The following is a 19,277-nucleotide window of genomic DNA, read 5'->3' as shown; positions in this document are numbered from 1 at the left end:
GAGAGGTCTCTAAAGAGAAAATAATTGCAGGACAGCTAAACTCTCATGGGGTATCCTCATTGCTCAGCGTCAAGAGCACCACCTCAACACTGCAGAGTGAGAAAGAGAGGCCTTGGAGTCCCAAACTGAACCCTTTTCCCTACACAGTGCACTACTTTTGACAAGAGCCCAGCTCTGTTCAAAAGCAGTGCACTACTGTATATAGGGAGTTCGGTGCAATTTGGGACACATCCTTGGTTTCCCCATTATGTCTCTGGTTGTGTATCAGTCTCCAGACCAGAAAGATCCCAGATGTAGAAACTGTAGTGAACGTCAAAGGGCCCTCTCTGGCCTTTGTCCCACTTTTCCCCAATCTCTACCTCAAATCAAAGAGGCCCAATAATTGGCCAGGAGATATCAAAGACCAACAAATACCTGAGAGGTTGGAATGCGCTGGTAAGCGGTGAGTGGAACAATCTTATCTGCCAGCCACTATAGACACAACCTCATGCAGATTGGGGGGTTGTAGGAATATCTCTGCCACACTTCATAATCTGTCCTGACACAAGTATATGTTGCTGCTCTTGTTCAAAAGCAGCAGGAGTTCTCTGTTCTTGGCAAAGTTGTTCTTCTACAGAACAATGGTACAATCTAAAAAATGCTGGGTGGTTTGGTTGACCCAACTGCTTGGTTGCAGGCATTGGGTCACTTACTTGAGTTGTTTTCTTTAAAAACTGCTCGATTATTGCTCCCAGGTGCTGGGTTATTGATGCTGGGTTATTGCACTCAGAAGACTAGAGACAGGGCTTAGTAGGGGCGTGGCTTTCAGATAGTTATTTTGGCCACCCGTGAAAGTACATGTCATTCTGTTTCATCTGTTCTGTTGTATAGTTAGCACATGTTAAGGTTGAACACTGACACTTTTTTTTGCCTTAATGAGGCTTACACAAGTGCATGAATTTCTTACGAGCCCATGCACATCCCAATGTTGGTTTATGTAAATCATGCATATGCCAAAATTGTATCTCAATGTTGGGCTATGTAAATAATAATGTTATGAATTTTATATTAGAATATGTAACAAGGAAAAAAACATAGGAAACTTGAAACTTGCAGTATACAAACTTAACATGATGAGAAGGGATTACATTTACTCTTACGGGTGGCCCAAAAATAATTATCTGAAAGCCACGGATTTGGAGTAATGACAGGTATGGCATCATGCAGACTTCACTTTGCAGCATACATTCCTTTTCAGTGTAACAATTACTTCAATGTGTTCCATAACATTGTGTTTATACTACGGTATTCTATTGTTGAACATCGCTCTTGATCCTTATTGGGAAATGTGTTGATACGTTTCAATGGAAACTTTTAATTATTTGACCTCAAGCTTGTTCTTTACAGTCTGTTTTCACCATAAAGGCAGTACGACTTGATGAAGCTAATTAATCACAAAATCGAAATGCTATTCTATCACAAGGTTTCATTCCAAAAGGTTTAGCAACTTCAGTTACATAAACATTACTGTAGTAGTCATTCAATCACTAGTAGCGCCCATTTAAACAGTACTCAGTAGAAGCAGATGGCTTTAGTACAATATCGTAATGGCCATTCCCACTTGGGACAATAACGTAAAGAGTGTAATAACAGACCTTAACACATCTCAAATATGACTTCCTATCACATCTCCTATCTATACTACTTACTTCTAGTCCTATCTATACTACTTACTTACAGTACTTAGGCTCATCGCTCCTTTGGGAGAATAGGTCACAGTGCAAGTCCTATCTATGCAATACAGTATTAACACTAACGTGTTATGATAGAATCACAAGAGTGGTGTCTTTATTTACATGCTGACTCAACATAACACACCCAGCTCCTGTTCTTGTCTATGCATCTGGCCTTGGCAACATTTAGGTCTGCCTAACTCAGCAGTAAAATCCCCGGGGCAGGCTGCTTTTCACACTACCATGACTGAAGGAGTGGGGACACTTAAATATCCTGACACAGCACAAGCACATCCTTCAGTCCGCAGGCTACAGAGAGATAGACTTACAGTAGAGCAAATGTTCATGAAAACAGAGGGGAGCCTTGTCAATCAATAGCCTGATATAAGCCCTGAAAGAGGGAAGAGTAGATGGGTTCATGCTTATAGGCACAGAGGTACGCACACTACAAGGATCAGGAGAGCTAAGGAGTGTCTTGTTCAACTGTTAATAAACATGTATACTCATTTACATTTTAGTCATTTAGCAGACGCTCTCATCCAGAGCGACTTACAGTAGTGAATGCATACATTTCATAAATGTTTTTCTCCGTACTGGTCCCCCGTGGGAATCAAACCCACAACCCTGGCGTTGCAAACACCATGCTCTACCAACTGAGACACCGTGCTCTCCAAGTATTTACCGCCTAGCCCTTCTTGAAAATGCGTGGATATCATTTTGGATCCTCATTTTAAGAGCCATAAAAGAATGGTCCCGTGTGGCTCAGTTGGTAGAGCATGGTGTTTGCAACGCCAGGGTTGTGGGTTCGATTCCCACGGGGGACCAGTACGGAGAAAAACAATGTATGAAATGTATGCATTCACTACTGTAAGTCGCTCTGGATAAGAGCGTCTGCTAAATGACTAAAATGTAAATGTGATGACAGGCTTCTTTTCTGTCTCGCAACAGTGTGAGGAGGTGCAGAGGCTAAGTAAGGGGTTTGTTGAAACATAGCCATCGAGATAGCTGGGGGAGATAACATTTTCTCTGATTTAGTTTTATTGACGTTGCCGAGCCCTTCAACAACAACGCCTGTGTCCCAAATGGCACCATATTCCCGATATAGTGCACAAAAAAAGTAGTGCACTTTGTCGGGGAATAGGGTGTCATTTGGGACGCAGCCCTCCAACAACAATCTGATCTCCCAGAGATGTTTACAATCTTCTGCTGCGTTGCTTTGGCCAACAAGCCTTTCTTCGGCTTCCTGTCGGCACCAGGGGGGAAGGAACGGACGCCATTTGCTGGGCCCCTGATTACAATGGGGGCAGAATAGGGCAGTGGATAGATGTACCAGATAGAGTGTTCTCTACTGTATCTGACAGCACCATGGAAGGAGCAGCTCACAGGGATAAGAGGCCTGGCTGTAGTGTGGTGAGAGACAGAAGAGCCATCCATCTTTACGCTGATAACCAATGCCTGGGAAGTGTTCAATAGGCACAAAAAAAGAAGAACACAATGTGAAACAGGGAGGTACTACCTGTCCAATAAAAAACACTTGTTTACGGTGTTGAAACATTTGCCTTATTGAACATGACCCACCCAGCTCTCTGATGTATCAATAACCAGAAAGGTAATGTAGGGCTCTCTCTAGTGTCTGACATCACTCTGGGTCAAGTATTCAAACTCCTATTGCCAGTGACATACAAACACAGTATAAAATCTATGTAGCTGATAACAACTACAGTTGAAGTTGGAAGTTTACATACACCTAGGTTGGAGTCATTAAAACTCGTTTTCAACCACTCCACAAATGTATTGTTAACGAACTATAGTTTTGGCAAGTCGTTTAGGACATCTACTTTGTGCATGACAAGTCATTTTTCCAACATTTGTATTTCACTTATAATTCACTGTATCACAATTCCAGTGGGTCAGAAGTTTACATACACTAAGTTGACTGTGCCTTTAAACAGCTTGGAAATTTCCAGAAAGTGATGTCATGGCTTTAGAAGCTTCTGATAGGCTAATTGACATCATTTGAGTCAATTGGAGGTGTACCTGTGGATGTATTTCAAGGCCTACCTTCATACTCAGTGCCTCTGCTTGACATCATGGGAAAATCAAAAGAAAATCAGCCAAGACCTCCACAAGTCTGGTTCATCCTTGGGAGCAATTTCCAAACGCCTGAAGGTACCATGTTCATCTGTACAAACAATAGTAAGTATAAACACCATGGGACCACGCAGCTGTCATACCGCTCAGGAAGGAGAAGCGTTCTGTCTCCTAGAGATGAACGTACTTTGGTGCGAAAAGTGCAAATCAATCCCACAACAACAGCAAAAGATCTTGTGAAGATGCTGGAGGAAATAGGTACAAAAGTATCTATATCTACAGTAAAACGAGTCCTATATCGACATAACCTGAAAGGCCGCTCAGCAAGGAAGAAGCCACTGCTTCAAAACTGGCATAAAAAAGCCAGACTACGATCCGCAACTGCATATGGGGACAAAGATCATACATTTTGGAGAAATGTCCTCTGGTCTGATGAAACAAAAATATAACTGTTTGGCTATAATGACCATCGTTATGTTTGGAGGAAAAAGGGGGAGGTTTGCAAGCCGAAGAACACCATCCCAACCGTGAAGCATGTTGTGGGGGTGTTTGGCTGCAGGAGGGACTTCACAATTCTGACATTTCACATTTTTTAAATAAAGTGGTGATCCTAACTGACCTAAAACAGGGAATTTTTACTAGGATTAAATGTCAGGAATTGTGAAAAACTGAGTTTAAATGTATTTGGCTAAGGTGTATGTAAACTTCTGACTTCAACTGTAACTACTGTGTATTGTAAAATCTCCCCTACATTGAGCAACACAGATTCTTCTGCACACTCCACCCTTGTGCAAGCGAGTTTAAACAAAGACTCTACAAACCCCCACCACCACCTCCATCCAAATCAAATCAAATGTAAAATGTTATTGGTCACATACACATATTTAGCAGATGTTATCGCGGGTGTAGCGAAATGCTTGTTTTCCTAGCTCCAACAGTGCAGTAGTATCTAACAATTCACAACAATACAAACAAATCTAAAAGTAAAAGAATGAAATTAAGAAATATATAAATATTAGGACAAGCAATGTCAGAGTAGCATTGACTAAAATATAGTACAATAGAATACAGTATATACATATGAGAAGTAAAGTAGTATGTAAACATCCTTAGTTAAAGCTGCTGTTATTCTTGGAACGAGTACAATTTGAGAAGCGGAGGGGGTCCACTATCTTTTCTTTTCTATTTCTTCCTTCTCGTGTTAATAACATTTTGTGATCTTCTGACTGAATGTGAGCTGAGCAGCTGCTGAGCAATGATAAAGTAAACAAGAAATGATGCACCTCTCCCCAGAAAGCTCTTGAGTTAGCCTAACTTAACAGACTTCCAGTCATTATAGCATCAATTAACTTGGTACAAAGTTTTTTAAACCTGAATGCCAACCCACACTTATCTACTTTCTTAGGATGGCATACTGCCCATGGAACGATACGGATCGAGAAAAACAAGAGGAGGTGACGTTTATTTTTTAAATGTGCTCATCTGCTGAGGCCACTAAACTCAAAATGACACCAGTGTTTTTGTTGACATCCGTGTTAATGTTATGGTAGAAACAGCATGCTGGGATGCACGTTGGATGTTTAGCTGTCTGACAGAGGTGTGCACTTTGGGTTACAGTTATAACAGTATACACAGATGAGGATATCGTGAGACCACAGTATATGTATATGACTCCCTGGACCAGGTGTGGCTGTTCTGGGTTAGCTCAGCCAGGTGGGTGACTGACCTCTTCAGGTGTGTCCTCTGGTCCGTCATATTATATACAGCATATTGTTATACATTGTATTGTATATAGGTGGTTACATTAAATACAGGTGTCTGACCTCTGTAGTCTTGCGGTCTGGCCCCTGAGGACCGTGGCCCCTCAGGTTGATGATGTGGACCTCTTGAGGTAGTCCTGTTGTGCCGCGGGAGGCACAGCCTGACAGGGCTGTGAAACTCTTTAGCAGGGCCTGCACCGGGTGGCCTACGCCGACTGGCAGCAGCTCACACGGGCTGCGTGACAACAGGCCTGTGGGGCAGAAAAGAAAAAGAAGATGAGTGCTAATTCATTCAATTGTTTATTTGAGAATCCAAGATCACCAGCGTGTAGCTAGAGAATCTGCATTAAAAATGTTGAAGTTCTAAAGGAAAAAAAGCCAATAACAGACACAAGAGGCAAGTTTTCCACACTGCAGCTTCGGTCCAACGAACTGGAGAACACTTTGTTCGGAGGTTGTGGAAATAATTTATAGACTGTTCATAATTAGAGAGTGTATGAATCAGCTACTCTTTTATGAATGATGAAGGCAAATAAAGGAATGTCCACATGCAACCATAATGAGTGGCATAATCATTATCTACATTGGGCGTAGCAAAATAAAAGACTGCCCGCGCACATTGTCCGGGCACAAAGCTCACTACTTCTCAAAGTAGGCCATTCTCTCCAGTCCACAGCCCACTACACAGCAGACTGGCTTCTCAACAAAGAGCAGCACCAATCTTTCTGACCCTCAACAGGCCGCTAACACAGACTGGCCTCGCCTCTGAACAAAGCAGTGTCTAGCTAAGTCTCTACAGGCTGTTACGGTGCCAGATCTATAATCAAGATGACCCAAAAGAGCCCCCCAATTATAATCCCCTTTATGTCACTTTCATTTCTTTCTCTTTTCCCTTAAAATGGTCTAAATCGGGCCTTCTCTTAATGCTCTAATCACTACAGGAGGTGGACAAGACTTCACAGTGTAGTGCTCCTGGCTCTGGACAACCCATAATTAGCCGTTATGACTGGGGGGTCAATTATAGAAGTTGCTGTGGAGAGCTGGCACTGGAGGTGTTCCTGTGAGAGTCTGAAGCGAGAAGCCTGTCAGATTGGTCTACAGTGTGTGTGTGTGCGCGTGCGTATGTGCCCTGCAGCACTGAAAAGACTGGTGACCTTGGAATTGGAGGATAACAAGAATGGATGGACTATAACAGGGATCATGTAATTGACCATAACGAGCACAACTTGTTAACAACACTTCCTCGAAAGTAAAAAAAAAAAAATGTTATGTTGGAGGCGGTGGGATAAATTTCTCTCTCTACGGATCAGAATCTCGCTTTTTGTATTCTTGTTTTCATTTCACTCCACAATGATTTGCCTAATAGGAGGCTCAGGTAACATTGTGAGGTATTATTTCTAAAAACTGAAGGTAGCTAAAGTCAATTCTAATAAATGATAATAAATAGGCTACATCTAAATCTCGGACTGCCATAGATAGGAACTTAGTCTGAGGGCAGTGGTCCAAAAATAGGGCCTTCTGCCCCTTTCCTCTCACCGTGTCCATCCATCCATCAATGGCTGTCATGTGGAGAGGAACAGTAGGACTAACGAGCCCTGTCAGGCATGCAGAGCCAAGTCCCAGCGTGGTGAAACCCCAACCCCACCTTGCAAGCAAAACATTTTAGCGGCCTCCCTCATAACAGCAAAGAGAAGATAGATTTTCTGAGAAGTTAATTTCCTGCAGTTCTACCCATTTTGCCATGGGGCAGAGAGAAAAATTAGCAGTTTTACAGCGAATTTCCTGCAATATTTATTTTTTATTTAACTAGGCAAGTCAGTTAAGAACAAATTCTTATTTACAATGACGGCCTACCCCGGCCAAACCCTAACACGGAAGACGCTAGGCCAAATGTGGACTCCCAATCACGGCCGGTTGTGATACCACCTGGAATCAAACCAGGGTCTGTAGTGACGCCTCCAGCACTGAGATGCAGTGCCTTAGACCGCTGCGCCACTCGGGAGCCCACATTTTTGCCTCCACCCTGTTTGCAGCTTTTAATATGATAATTGATGATCAATGGGCCCCACCCCGATTGGTAATTCGACCATGATTACTACAAATTTAGATAGCTGGCCTCTAGACTCATTTACCAATCTAAATACAAATTGCTGACATGAGCTAATTAAGTGACTGCTGATGCACAACCACATTTCTAAATTGCACCTTGTGTATTCTATTATTCTAACTCTCAACAGATGCCCATCCCTGTCCTATATAGTGCACTACTTTTGACTGATTTTACCTCCTTAAAAACACACACACACATGCACAAAACCTTCGGGCTGTCTGTGTGTGTGTAAGGCGTTGGACAGACCTTTTCCATTAGAGAAACTGTGTCTCAGGGGACTGGTTGTGGCCAGGCTTTCCTCCTGTAGGTCAGTCCCTACACTTTACTCTGCCTGCCAGCCCTACAGACTCGCCTTGCGCCAGCCAGCGCAGGGCCTGCTCACGTTTCAAACACTGCACGATAAACACGCTATGGTTGCCGATGGCAATCAGTGGGGAACATTTGTAAATAATTAAAGAGAAGTTAAAGACAGGGGAGATAACTTTAAAACTCCTCTGTCTCTTACTGTACCTCAACAGTGGGTTGCTAAAGGAAGGTTTCTCTCTGAGTGCAGCTATTGTTTGCAGTACTGTACACACACACACACACACACACACTGCACATGTGATCCGCACAAAGCCTGAGACATGCGTACCTTCCTCTCTGTCTGTCCCCCACCCCCCACCTCTCCTTACCCCCTTCTCCTCCCCTAGGAGTACACACCGGTCCCTCTCGAACCAAAGTCATCAACCTTCACCCTTTCAGTCTTCATCTCACAGCACTTAAACTCACTTTTTCCCCCCACACCACACCACACCACACAATGGAATAACAACCACCCCATCAGCCAGACAGAAAAAAAATTGTCCTTTTTGGAAGACGGCCAAGAGATTACGGTCCTTGTTGGGCAGTGATGTTGTTTCTTTATTTAACTTCATGGAAAAAAAGGGCTATACTGAGACAATACAGTGTACTGGAAGAAAAGAATCCAGAAGATTTGGACAATAATTGAAGGAAACCAAGCATTTGTTTTATAACCCTAAACACAAATGCAGCTGTGGGTGATAAACAAAGACAGTGTTTCCATCCCATAGAATAATGTTTTGGAGATCCAGGGTATCTTGTTAAAAATCAGATCAGGACTCAATGGTTTTGGCCAAGATGCAATTGAGCAACAATACGAGCATCGTTTCCCCCAAAACTAAGTGTACAACGAAGAGAAAGAGATACACAAACTCAGAAAGCAACTCTGATTATTTGTGTATTACATATTCATCTATGTCCAGCCATATTTACAACATTAAACAATTATGTATTTTGGACATTTACAAGCGGGAACTTAGTTTACTATATATATTTACACACAGGAACTTTAATAGACATGTACTTATACAAAAATCCTCTATTATAGCCATAATATCCTGGTATTATTTATATTTTTCTGTGTAGCTGAAACCAACTGGAGTCTAATCCTGCACATCTGGTATGGTCATCACAATTTGGAGCCTCCACGGAGGGGCGTGGGGGGGGGACTTGTGGCCTTGCCACAGCTTTGTCTCTTCTGTCACCTTGTCTGATCCCTCTCCCCCTGTCTATACCTCCTTCTCTCTCCCTTTATCACTGTCTGTACCTCTCTCTCTATCACTGTCTGTACCTCTATCTCTCCCTCTATCGCTCCTGTCCAACAGCTGCTAGCCCCTCTGGCTGGCCAGGCCGAACAAACGCCCACAGAGAAGAATGAGAGAAGTGGTTGTTCGCTCCACATGAAAAACAACCCCGAACCAGAGTGCCCACAAGACAATTCACTAAACAGACTACACACGGCAGAGCAGACTCCTCCAAGACCTAAGCCTAGCAGATCCAGTGATATCTGACAGTAAGAAGTGATACTCAATCTGTGATATCAAACGTAACAGCAAAATATTTATCTCAGATTTTGGTTAGGAGAATAAGTTATTAATGCTGGGTGCTGGATTATTGGTGCTGGTTTGTTGAGATATGATCCAGCAGATCAGAAGACTGGAGGCGTAGTTTGGTATGGGCGTGGCATACGGACAGTTATTTTTAAGTCACCCATGAGATAAAATGTCATTACTGTTCATCCGTTCTGCTGCCTAGTTATCACATGTTAAGGTTGAACATTGGCATTTTTGTAGCTTCAATGACGCACGCTTACAAAAAGTGTTTGAGTTCCCAAAAAGCCTACGTAAATCCCATTGCTGGGATACGAGATGGTATTATTATAATATATGAACACATAATCTAAATATTATACAACAATGTGTACAATAAAAAAATTGCAGTATGTAAACTTAACATGATGAACAGGAATGACATTTACTCTCACGGTGCCAATAAGATCTAGCTGAAAGACACGCCCCTAACAAGCCACGCCTCCTGAAAATAACCTAAGGACTACATTAAAAAAGACCCAGCTCCTATGTCAACCCAGCATGAGAGTAAAAAATACCCAACTGATGGTTAAATTAACCCATGTTTGGGTAATCCCAACAACCCAATTTGTTTGGTTATTCACGCAACCCAACTAGCTGGGTCAAAATAACCCAACATGTGTTCTGTCCACTATTTAACCAGCGCTGAGTTACCAAATAACCCAAATTGGGTTGTTTTTAGCCAATCATTTTTTATAGTGTGGTTTCCACAGGACTGTCTCTTCCTGTCTCAGCCTGGGTTCTGACAGAGATGAGACAGAGAGAGGACCCTGAAGGAGTGCAGCATGTGGGATAGAGAGCACATCTGTTTGAGTGAAGACAGCATGGTCTGGTCCTGCCTGGCATGGCCTGGACCCACAGACTCGACATCCTACTATCCTCACCACCCAGACCTAGCCACAACCAGGAGCACCGAGTAGAAAACACAAAAAACTGTCCAAATAAAAGAAAACCATTCTGTGTACCTCAACAGTTTCAGAGCTGATATAACTGACTGATCTAGAACAGTAAACTCCTGTTTCCTTTCAAGGGTTCAGGGTAGCATACCTTCACTAGGAAATAATTATCTGATATCATAAATGAGTAACTAGAGTAAGTAACAGAAAGATGAGGTTCCAGTTACAGAGAGGATGTCGTTAATGGTAGACATACAAGATAAATGGATGCATAAAAGGTGACATGTTTCTGCTGCTACCTCAACTTCCTGACTGAAAAGTCTACGCCTATCTCTTTCACACCCACACGCACCTGTTTATAGAGGGCAAAGGCAAACAGACAACAACTGTTACAGCTATTGGCCTACATATTTACATAGATATTCTACCTCAAGTTAACACATTTAGATGTGAATTTGTTTTACATATGGTATAATCACCATATCTTGTGGAAGGTTCCAGTATGAAGGGTGACTGAAATAACCCATTCCTGAAACCATTTGCGAAATGTAATATGTCACTTGGGTTGTTGTTTGGCGTCATGGGGCAACAGTACTGAAAAGGCATTTGTTATATAACTTACATTACCGTATGAGCCACAGTTTCAATTAAGTCCTGTGAGTGGAGGGAGACGTATAAGCCACCCACACACATGCTTCACGGCCAAAGTCAAAAATATGCCAGAGAAAATGAAAAAGAGCTGATGTGCCTTTGATTCTCTCTCTTTCCCGCTCCAGTAAGTAAGTAAGTCAGAGTCTCTCTAGCTCTGAATATTCTGACTAGGTTATATAGTATGCGTCCCAAATGGCACCAGGGAATAGGGTGTCATTTGGGATAAAGAATGAATGAATATGCTGACTACGATTTATCGTACTACTGGGAAAAGCATCCAGAGGAGATGACGACTGTTTAGGGTGACTGAATTTAGGCAGGTTAGAAACCAAAAGGCATTCACATCTTCACACATCAAACCAGGAGTTTAGTAAAAGACACGAGCGAGAAAGTGAGAGCGAGAAAGTGAGAGTGAGAGTGAGAGAGAGAGAGAGAGAGAGAGAGAGAGAGAGAGAGAGAGGTCACATATGTGGGAGGCTCTGACACTGACAGATAAAAATGTACTCTGACTCAGATGAGCATAACTCCTTGCAACTCCACTTAACCTTAACCTAGAACTGAGGTTGAGGGGGTTGAGAAGCACAGGCAGCCAGTAACAGGAGTGGTCTAGTTCTCAATCTCTATCAGTCTCTACTCTACCCCTTACAATACATATTACATCTACTCAAGTTCGCTTGTCTGGTTATGCCTATTTTGTGAATTACAGTTAAGCATACACAGATTAAAATCAGGTGGTCCCAGTATATCAGTCTCTACTCAGAAGATATATATGTGAACTGAGATGTATTCTGTAGTGTAGGCTTGTTGAGTGCTTTGTTCAACTAATGTTGAAGACTGGGGAACGTGGATACTTTGGGATCGCTCACAAAAGGTTAAGTACTAGGAGGAGAGTCAGGATGTGAGCGTATAGAAATGCAAAAGGATACTTCAGTCTCAGAGACTGTATAAATACTCTCAAAGCCAACACGCTTAAGACGTATTTAAAGACACGGGATACGCCCCAAAAGGCACCCTATTCCCTACACAGCGCACTGTTTTGACCAGAGTTTCCAAGAAATGCACTCTGTTGCTTCAACATGCTGCTGGTGACATGCCAAGACTTGGGTACAGGATGTGATGTCATACCATGTGCCCGTTAGGAACATATCTGATATTCCCACAAAGCCATTTCCGAAGAGAAACAAACAGAGCCTTCCCCCAGTGCACTATACACAACACACACACACGCACAAACACAGCGTGTGCACACATACACACACGCCCGCACACACACACTCAGAGACAGACATGTGCACATATGGATACACACACACACACCCTCATGTGTCTTGTTCCAGGCATCCCTCAGCAGTAGACTATTGTATATACACTATATACACATAAGTATGTGGACACCTTTCAAATTAGTGGATTTGGCTATTTCAGCCACAGCCGTTGCAGGCAGGTGTATATAACACACAGCCATGTAATCTCCATAGACAAATATTTGCAGTAGAGTGGCCTTACTGAAGAGCTTAGTGACTTTCAAAGTGGCACTGTCATAGGATGCCACCTTTCCAACAAGTCAGTTTGTCAAAATTCTGCCCTGCTAGAGTGGGACCGCCGAGTGCTGAAGCGCGTAAAATCGTCTGTCCTCGGTTGCAACACTCACTACCGAGTTCCAAATGCCTGGAAGCAACGTCACAGAATCTGTGTTTGGCGGATGCCAGGAAAACGCTACCTGCCCCAATGCAGTGACAACTGTAAAGTTTGGTGGAGCAGGGATAATAGTCTGGGACTTTTTTTTAATGGTTCGGGCTAGTCCCCTTAGTTCCAGTGAAGGGAAATCTAAACACTACACAATGACAATCTAGACAAGTCTGTCCTTCCAGCTTTGTGGCAACAGTTTGGGGAAGGCCCTTTCCTGTTTCAGCATGACAATGCCCCCTTTCACAAAGCGAGGTCCATACAGAAATGGCTTGTCGAGATCGGTGTGGAAGAACTTGACAGGTTTGCTCAGGTTCCTGACCTCAACCTCATCGAACACCTTTGGGATGAATTGGAACGCAGACTGCAAGCAAGGCCTAATCAACCAACATCAGTGCTCGACCTCACTAATGTTCTTGTGGCTGAATGGAAGCAAGTCAATGCAGCAATGTTCCAACTTCTAATGGAAAGCCTTCCCAGAAGAGTGGAGGCTGTTTTGGCAAAGGGGGGACCAACTCCATATTAATGCCATGATTTTGGAATGAGATGTTTGACTAGCAGGTGTCCACATACACTACATGACCAAAAGTATCTTCAGAAGGATATGAAGGTCACTGTAAAGAGATACTTATACACGGCTTTAATTCTTACACCGTGTGTTTCACAAAATAAACTCAGCAAAAAAAGAAACATCCCTTTTTCAGGACCCTGTCTTTCAAAGATAATTTGTAAAAATCAAAATAACTTCACAGATCTTCATTGTAAAGGGTTTAAACACTGTTTCCCATGCTTGTTCAATGAACAATAAACAATTAATGAGCATGCACCTGTGGAACGGTCGTTAAGACACTAACAGCTTACAGACGGTAGGCAATTAAGGTCACAGTTATGAAAACTTAGGACACTAAAGAGGCCTTTCTACTGACTCTGAAAAACACCAAAAGAAAGATGCCCAGGGTCCTTGCTCATTTGTGTGAAGGTGCCTTAGGCATGCTGCAAGGAGGCATGAGGACTGCAGATGTGGCCAGGGCAATAAATTGCAATGTCCGTACTGTGAGACACCTAAGACAGCACTACAGGGAGACAGGACGGACAGCGAATGGTCGGATTCGAGTTTATCGTCGAAGGAATGAGCGTTACACCGAGGCCTGTACTCTGGAGCGGGATCGAATTGGAGGTGGAGGGTCCATCATGGTCTGGGGCGGTGTGTCACAGCATCATCGGACTGAGCTTGTTGTCATTGCAGGCAATCTCAACGCTGTGCATTACAGGGAAGACATCCTCCTCCCTCATTTGGTAACCTTCCTGCAGGCTCATCCTGACATCACCCTCCAGCATGACAATGCCACCAGCCATACTGCTCGTTCTGTGCATGATTTCCTGCAAGACAGGAATGTCAGTGTTCTGCCAAGGCCAGCGAAGAGCCCGGATCTCAATCCCATTGAGCACATCTGGGACCTGTTGGATCGGAGGGTGAGGGCTAGGGTCATTCCCCCCAGAAATGTCCGGGAACTTGCAGGTGCCTTGGTGGAAAAGTGGGGTAACATCTTACAGCAAGAACTGGCAAATCTGGTGCAGTCCATGAGGAGGAGATGTACTGCAGTACTTAATGCTGCTGGTGGCCACACCAGATACTGACTGTTACTTTTGATTTTGACCCCCCCCCCCCCCTTTGTTCAGGGACACATTATTACAATTCTGTTAGTCACATGTCTGTGGAACTTGATTAACTTATGTCTCAGTTGTTGAATCTTGTTATGTTCATACAAATATCTACACGTTAAGTTAGCTGAAAATAAACGCAGTTGACAGTGAGAGGACGTTTCTTTTCTTTTTCTTTGCTGAGTTCAGATGACGCTGCAGAATACATATTTTAACCTGTACACATTCACAAATAAAGACAGACAGGATTTAAAACATTTGTTTAATTATACAAAGACATTGTAAGGCGGGATTGATTACATGAAAATACACGTAATAGACAGGGTGGGGCCACTATGTCAGGGTGTGGCCATTAAACCTGTGGTATCTCAGTTCCCATATGGACCAAGGGATTATCTCTATCCTGCAATCTCATTGGTCCTCGTCTCCTAGCAGAAATTCCCAGGGTCCGTGGACCATGCAAACCAGTTTAGGGAAAGCAATATTCTGCCCTGTCATCTAAGGAGCTTTATTTTGGAACTACACAATCGCTAGGGCCACAGCGCTGACAATAACAGTAACTCACTCAGCACTGAGTTAGCCAGGGGCCACAAATACAGGAAGCGAATAAATCTTTTCATAGGGATAGTACTAGCTCAATTCATTCTGTCTGCTAGCTGTGAAATATGGATTCATCATGAACCAATCTGTGCCTGTAAAATTGGAAGCGCGGTATGGAGGAAGTTGGTTGGAGCAGGATAAATGGGGAGACACGGGGGAGTCAGGCGATGTGAGGTGGGGGAGGAGAGGGGGGAGACGGGGGCTGTCAGTCAGGGAAATCGTTAAACTTTCCCATCAAAGCGTGAAATCTGAGAGCAAGAGTCCCAAAAACCTGTCCACGGTCCAACGTCACACAAACAATCCCTTATTTGACGAATAAATCTGATTTGACAAAATGGCACCAGCTATTGTGAAACAATGGTAATAAACAGAATAATAGTTATAATTGTAGGGGCTGCCACTCTCGAAAATAATATTCATAATAAGCTTGATAGCATGCTTTGTCTGTGGAGATTTAAATAAGGAAAAAACTAAAGGGGAAGAAAAGATTCAAATGAATCTTTGTTCCATCTCCAAGTGGGTTACCAGGTGTGTGGATACTAGTCATACGTCCTACATCTGTGTCCATAAAAATTACACTGACAATTGAGCCATTGACGTACGACTGAAATAGTCACTCCAAATGAAGACCCATCTTTCAATCAAGTAATAATAAACAGACCCAGCCTAGGAATGGTTAACTTTTATGATTTTATACACAGGCATAGTTGCAGAAACTGTACATCCTGAGGTGGATTCATACAGAAGTGGGCTAGAATGTGAATATACCTTAACCGTTTAGATCACCCTTGTAAAAAAACATAAGTCCAGTCTACTGTGCTGACTTAATAATCCAGTGCTTAGAAACAATGGAAACAGGAATCCGTGAGTGAATTATTTTTCTGACACAGAATAAGGCAAGTAGATAATCAACACTATACTGACTGTGTAGGGGTGCAGAGGATGTCTGTTACTGTACTAAAACATATGTATGCACTGCAAATCCAATTAGATTAAGTTTAAAGAGCGGAGATAGACATTAGCGCTCCACTAAGTCCACAATATAATACAATGCCATCAGAAAGTATTCATACCCCTTGACTTATTCCACATTTTGTTGTGTTACAGCCTGAATTCAAAATGTATTAAATATTTGTTTTTAAATATCACCCATCTACACACAATACCCGCTAATGACAAAGTGAACACGTTTTTAGAAATGTTTTAAAATCTATTTTGTTTTACCGATTTAAGTCAAAACTGTAACTAGGCCACTCAGGAGCATTCAATATCGTCTTCGTAAGCAACTCCAATGTAGATTTGGCCTTATGTTTTAGGTTATTGTTCTGCTGAAAGGTGAATTTGTCTCCCAGTGTCTGTTGGAAAGCAGACTGAAGCAGGTTTTCCTCTAGGATTTCGAACCTGTGTATAGCTGTATTTCGTTTATTTTTATCCAGAAAACTCCCTAGTCCTTGCCGATGACAAGCATACCCAGAACATGATGCAGCCACCACCATTTTTGAAAATATGAAGAGTGGTACTCAGTGATGTGTTGTGACAATTTGCCCGAATCATAACGCTTTGTATTCAGGACAAAAAGTGAATTGCTTTGCCACATTTTTGCAGTGCCTTGTTGCAAACAGGATGCAGGTTCTGGAATATTTTATTCTGTACAGGCTTCCTTCTTTTAACTCTGTCATTTAGGATAGTATTGTGGAGTAATTGCAATATTGTTGATCCATCCTAAGTTTTCTTATATCCCAACCATTAAACTTTGTAACCATTTTAAAATCACCATTGGCCTCATGGTGAAATCTCTTTCACCAAGAGCATTTTACTTCCTCTCCGGCAACTGAGTTAGGAAGGATGCCTGTGTCTTTGTAGTGACTGGGTGTATTTATACACCATCAAAAGTGTAATTAATAACTTTACCATGCTCAAAGGGATATTCAGTGTCTGCTTCTTTTTTTTCTCACACATCTACCAATCAGTGCCATTCTTTGCAAGGCATTAAAAAAAACTCCCTGGTCTTTGTGTTTGTATCTTTGCTTGGAATTCATTACTCGATTGAGGACCTTACATATAATTGTATGTGTGGGGTACAGAGTCATTCAAAAATCATGTTAACCACTATTATTGAACACGGAATGAGTCCAAGCAACTTATTATGCGATTTGTTAAGCACATTTTTACTCCTGATGTTATTTAGACTTGCCATAACAAAGGGGTTGAATACTTATTGACTCCAGACATTTCAGCTTTACATGTTTAATTAATTTCTAAAATGTTCTACAAACAAAATTACATGTTGACATTATTGGGTATTGTGTATAGATCAGTGACACAACATCTCAATGTAATCAATTTTAAATTCAGCCTGTCACACAACAAAATGTGGAAAAAGTGAAGGGGTGTGAATACTTTCAGAAGGTATCTCTCTCTGTCTATCCCTGTATGTATATAGGTCGGTCTTGGTATGTCTCTCTCTAACCCTGAATGAATGAAGACATACATCTTTATCCTTTGAAGTGATGGATGACATGGCTAGTTCCCCCAGGAACACAGGAGCCACTGTGTAAAGTGAGACAGATGGGATAGCCAGGTGAACCAGTAACGTGTTTACACGACTAGAGGTTTTAATGTCTGTGATATTATGTCTCTTCTGATACTGGGTGCTGACTACATCCTCGCCGGACATAGTGAAGATGATAAAACTGTGAACATGGCTAGAAAACAAGTATGGACTCATAGGTCATAGGGGTAGAGACCAGAGTATGTGAGCGGAGTTGAGCGGAATTGAGCGGTCGGAAGTCACGCTCATTGCTCATGGAGCTCCACGTCCTTTTCACCCGCTCCACTAAGAACCGCTCCACTAAGAACCGCTCCACTAAGAACCGCTCCACACTCACAGGAAGAAAAAAAACTGCAGGTCTGAATTCGCTCCATTCATTAAAATCACAATTTAACCAACACACATCTATTTTTGTGACTACCTGGACCTACCAATTGGTTTTGAAGTATTGAAACCAAACCATATGATTTAAATGAAAAGTATTTGAATAAACATGAAAAGTAAGAAGCGATCGTCATTTCAAATAGGCTATATGTCAGATTAAACAGCATATGAACACTATAAATGTGTCAAGTGCCAGACAGGAGGAATAAAAATGAATTATTTAGGCAATATTATTTCAATTATTTCAAGGCCAGAGCCTACAAAGAAATAGATTGTGAAGCACTCAGCATTTAAACAACATTCAGTTGTATTAAATCATTATAGTCTATAAATTGCACATATAGACTATGACTTGCTTAGAATTAAATACAAATTAAATAAAAAATGACTTATTAGGATCAGGGTACAGTGCCTTTGAATACATTTTTAGAAACACTAGATTGGCCAGAGTCTGTGGCTTCAGGCTCATGCGATGGTGCCTGGAGAGCAGGCCAGCGAACACCCTTTTGGCCACTCTCGCCAGGCTGAGCAGAGATGCAGAGTTATTTTTTTATATATAGGTAGACCTAAAACTTTTAGGCAAAAACTCAATCAAAACGGAAAGCTCCTTGAAAGTTGGAATATGTCAGGCCTATAGGGTCAAAATCAATTATGGCCTATGATAGAAAAAGATGGAATAAACTTTTAAGAGATCAGATTTTTTGTTGATAAATCATTTGCTACAATGACACACTTTGTTAGCTACTCACCTCGTTCCTTTCTTTTAGCATGTGCATGTAGTAAGTACACCATCATGCTTTCGGGATTACGTGTCTTTTCAGATTCCACAATGATTCTTTAGTTGTGGACATTACATCACCACACTCCCTCTCTTGCGCTTGGTCCTCATCTTTGTAAGTCACCTTGATTTTGCACCTGTGTGTTTTATCAGTTTCTTCATGAAAATATTTAGCAAACTCCATGACAGTAGCTAAAGCAAGGGGATATATCTCCACACAAGTAGCCTACAAATGCATGCTGGACCAGGCATGCCCTGAGCTCGTGAAGGAAGCACTACCGGAGAGCTAATGGAGCAAAATTGGAGCGGGTGAGGAAAGCCAACGCGCCAGCCTTTGGGAATCTCGCTCCGTGCTCCAGTCAAATTGGGCACGCTCCACTCTTTGCTCCGCTCCAGCTCCGCTCACATACTCTGGTAGAGACTACAGAGTTTTCCCAGGTCATATGATTCTTTAGTGTAGGGTCA

At 42.3% G+C, this 19,277-nt stretch overlaps 1 protein-coding gene across 1 annotated transcript in view; it reads right to left on the bottom strand.

Moving 5' to 3' along the window:
- The window catches only part of tgfbr3 (transforming growth factor, beta receptor III), a 147,055-nt gene that overhangs the window by 91,462 nt on the left and 36,316 nt on the right, over nucleotides 1-19,277 (bottom strand). Inside the window, exon 3 of the mRNA XM_014169092.2 lies at nucleotides 5,627-5,814. Within this exon, the coding sequence (XP_014024567.1) occupies nucleotides 5,627-5,814 (188 nt within the window). The remainder of the gene's footprint in view (nucleotides 1-5,626; nucleotides 5,815-19,277) is intronic.

The sequence above is a fragment of the Salmo salar genome, chromosome ssa23, assembly GCF_905237065.1.
Source record: "Salmo salar chromosome ssa23, Ssal_v3.1, whole genome shotgun sequence".
Classification (NCBI taxonomy): domain Eukaryota; kingdom Metazoa; phylum Chordata; class Actinopteri; order Salmoniformes; family Salmonidae; genus Salmo; species Salmo salar.
This window is presented reverse-complemented; position numbering and strand designations above follow the sequence as displayed.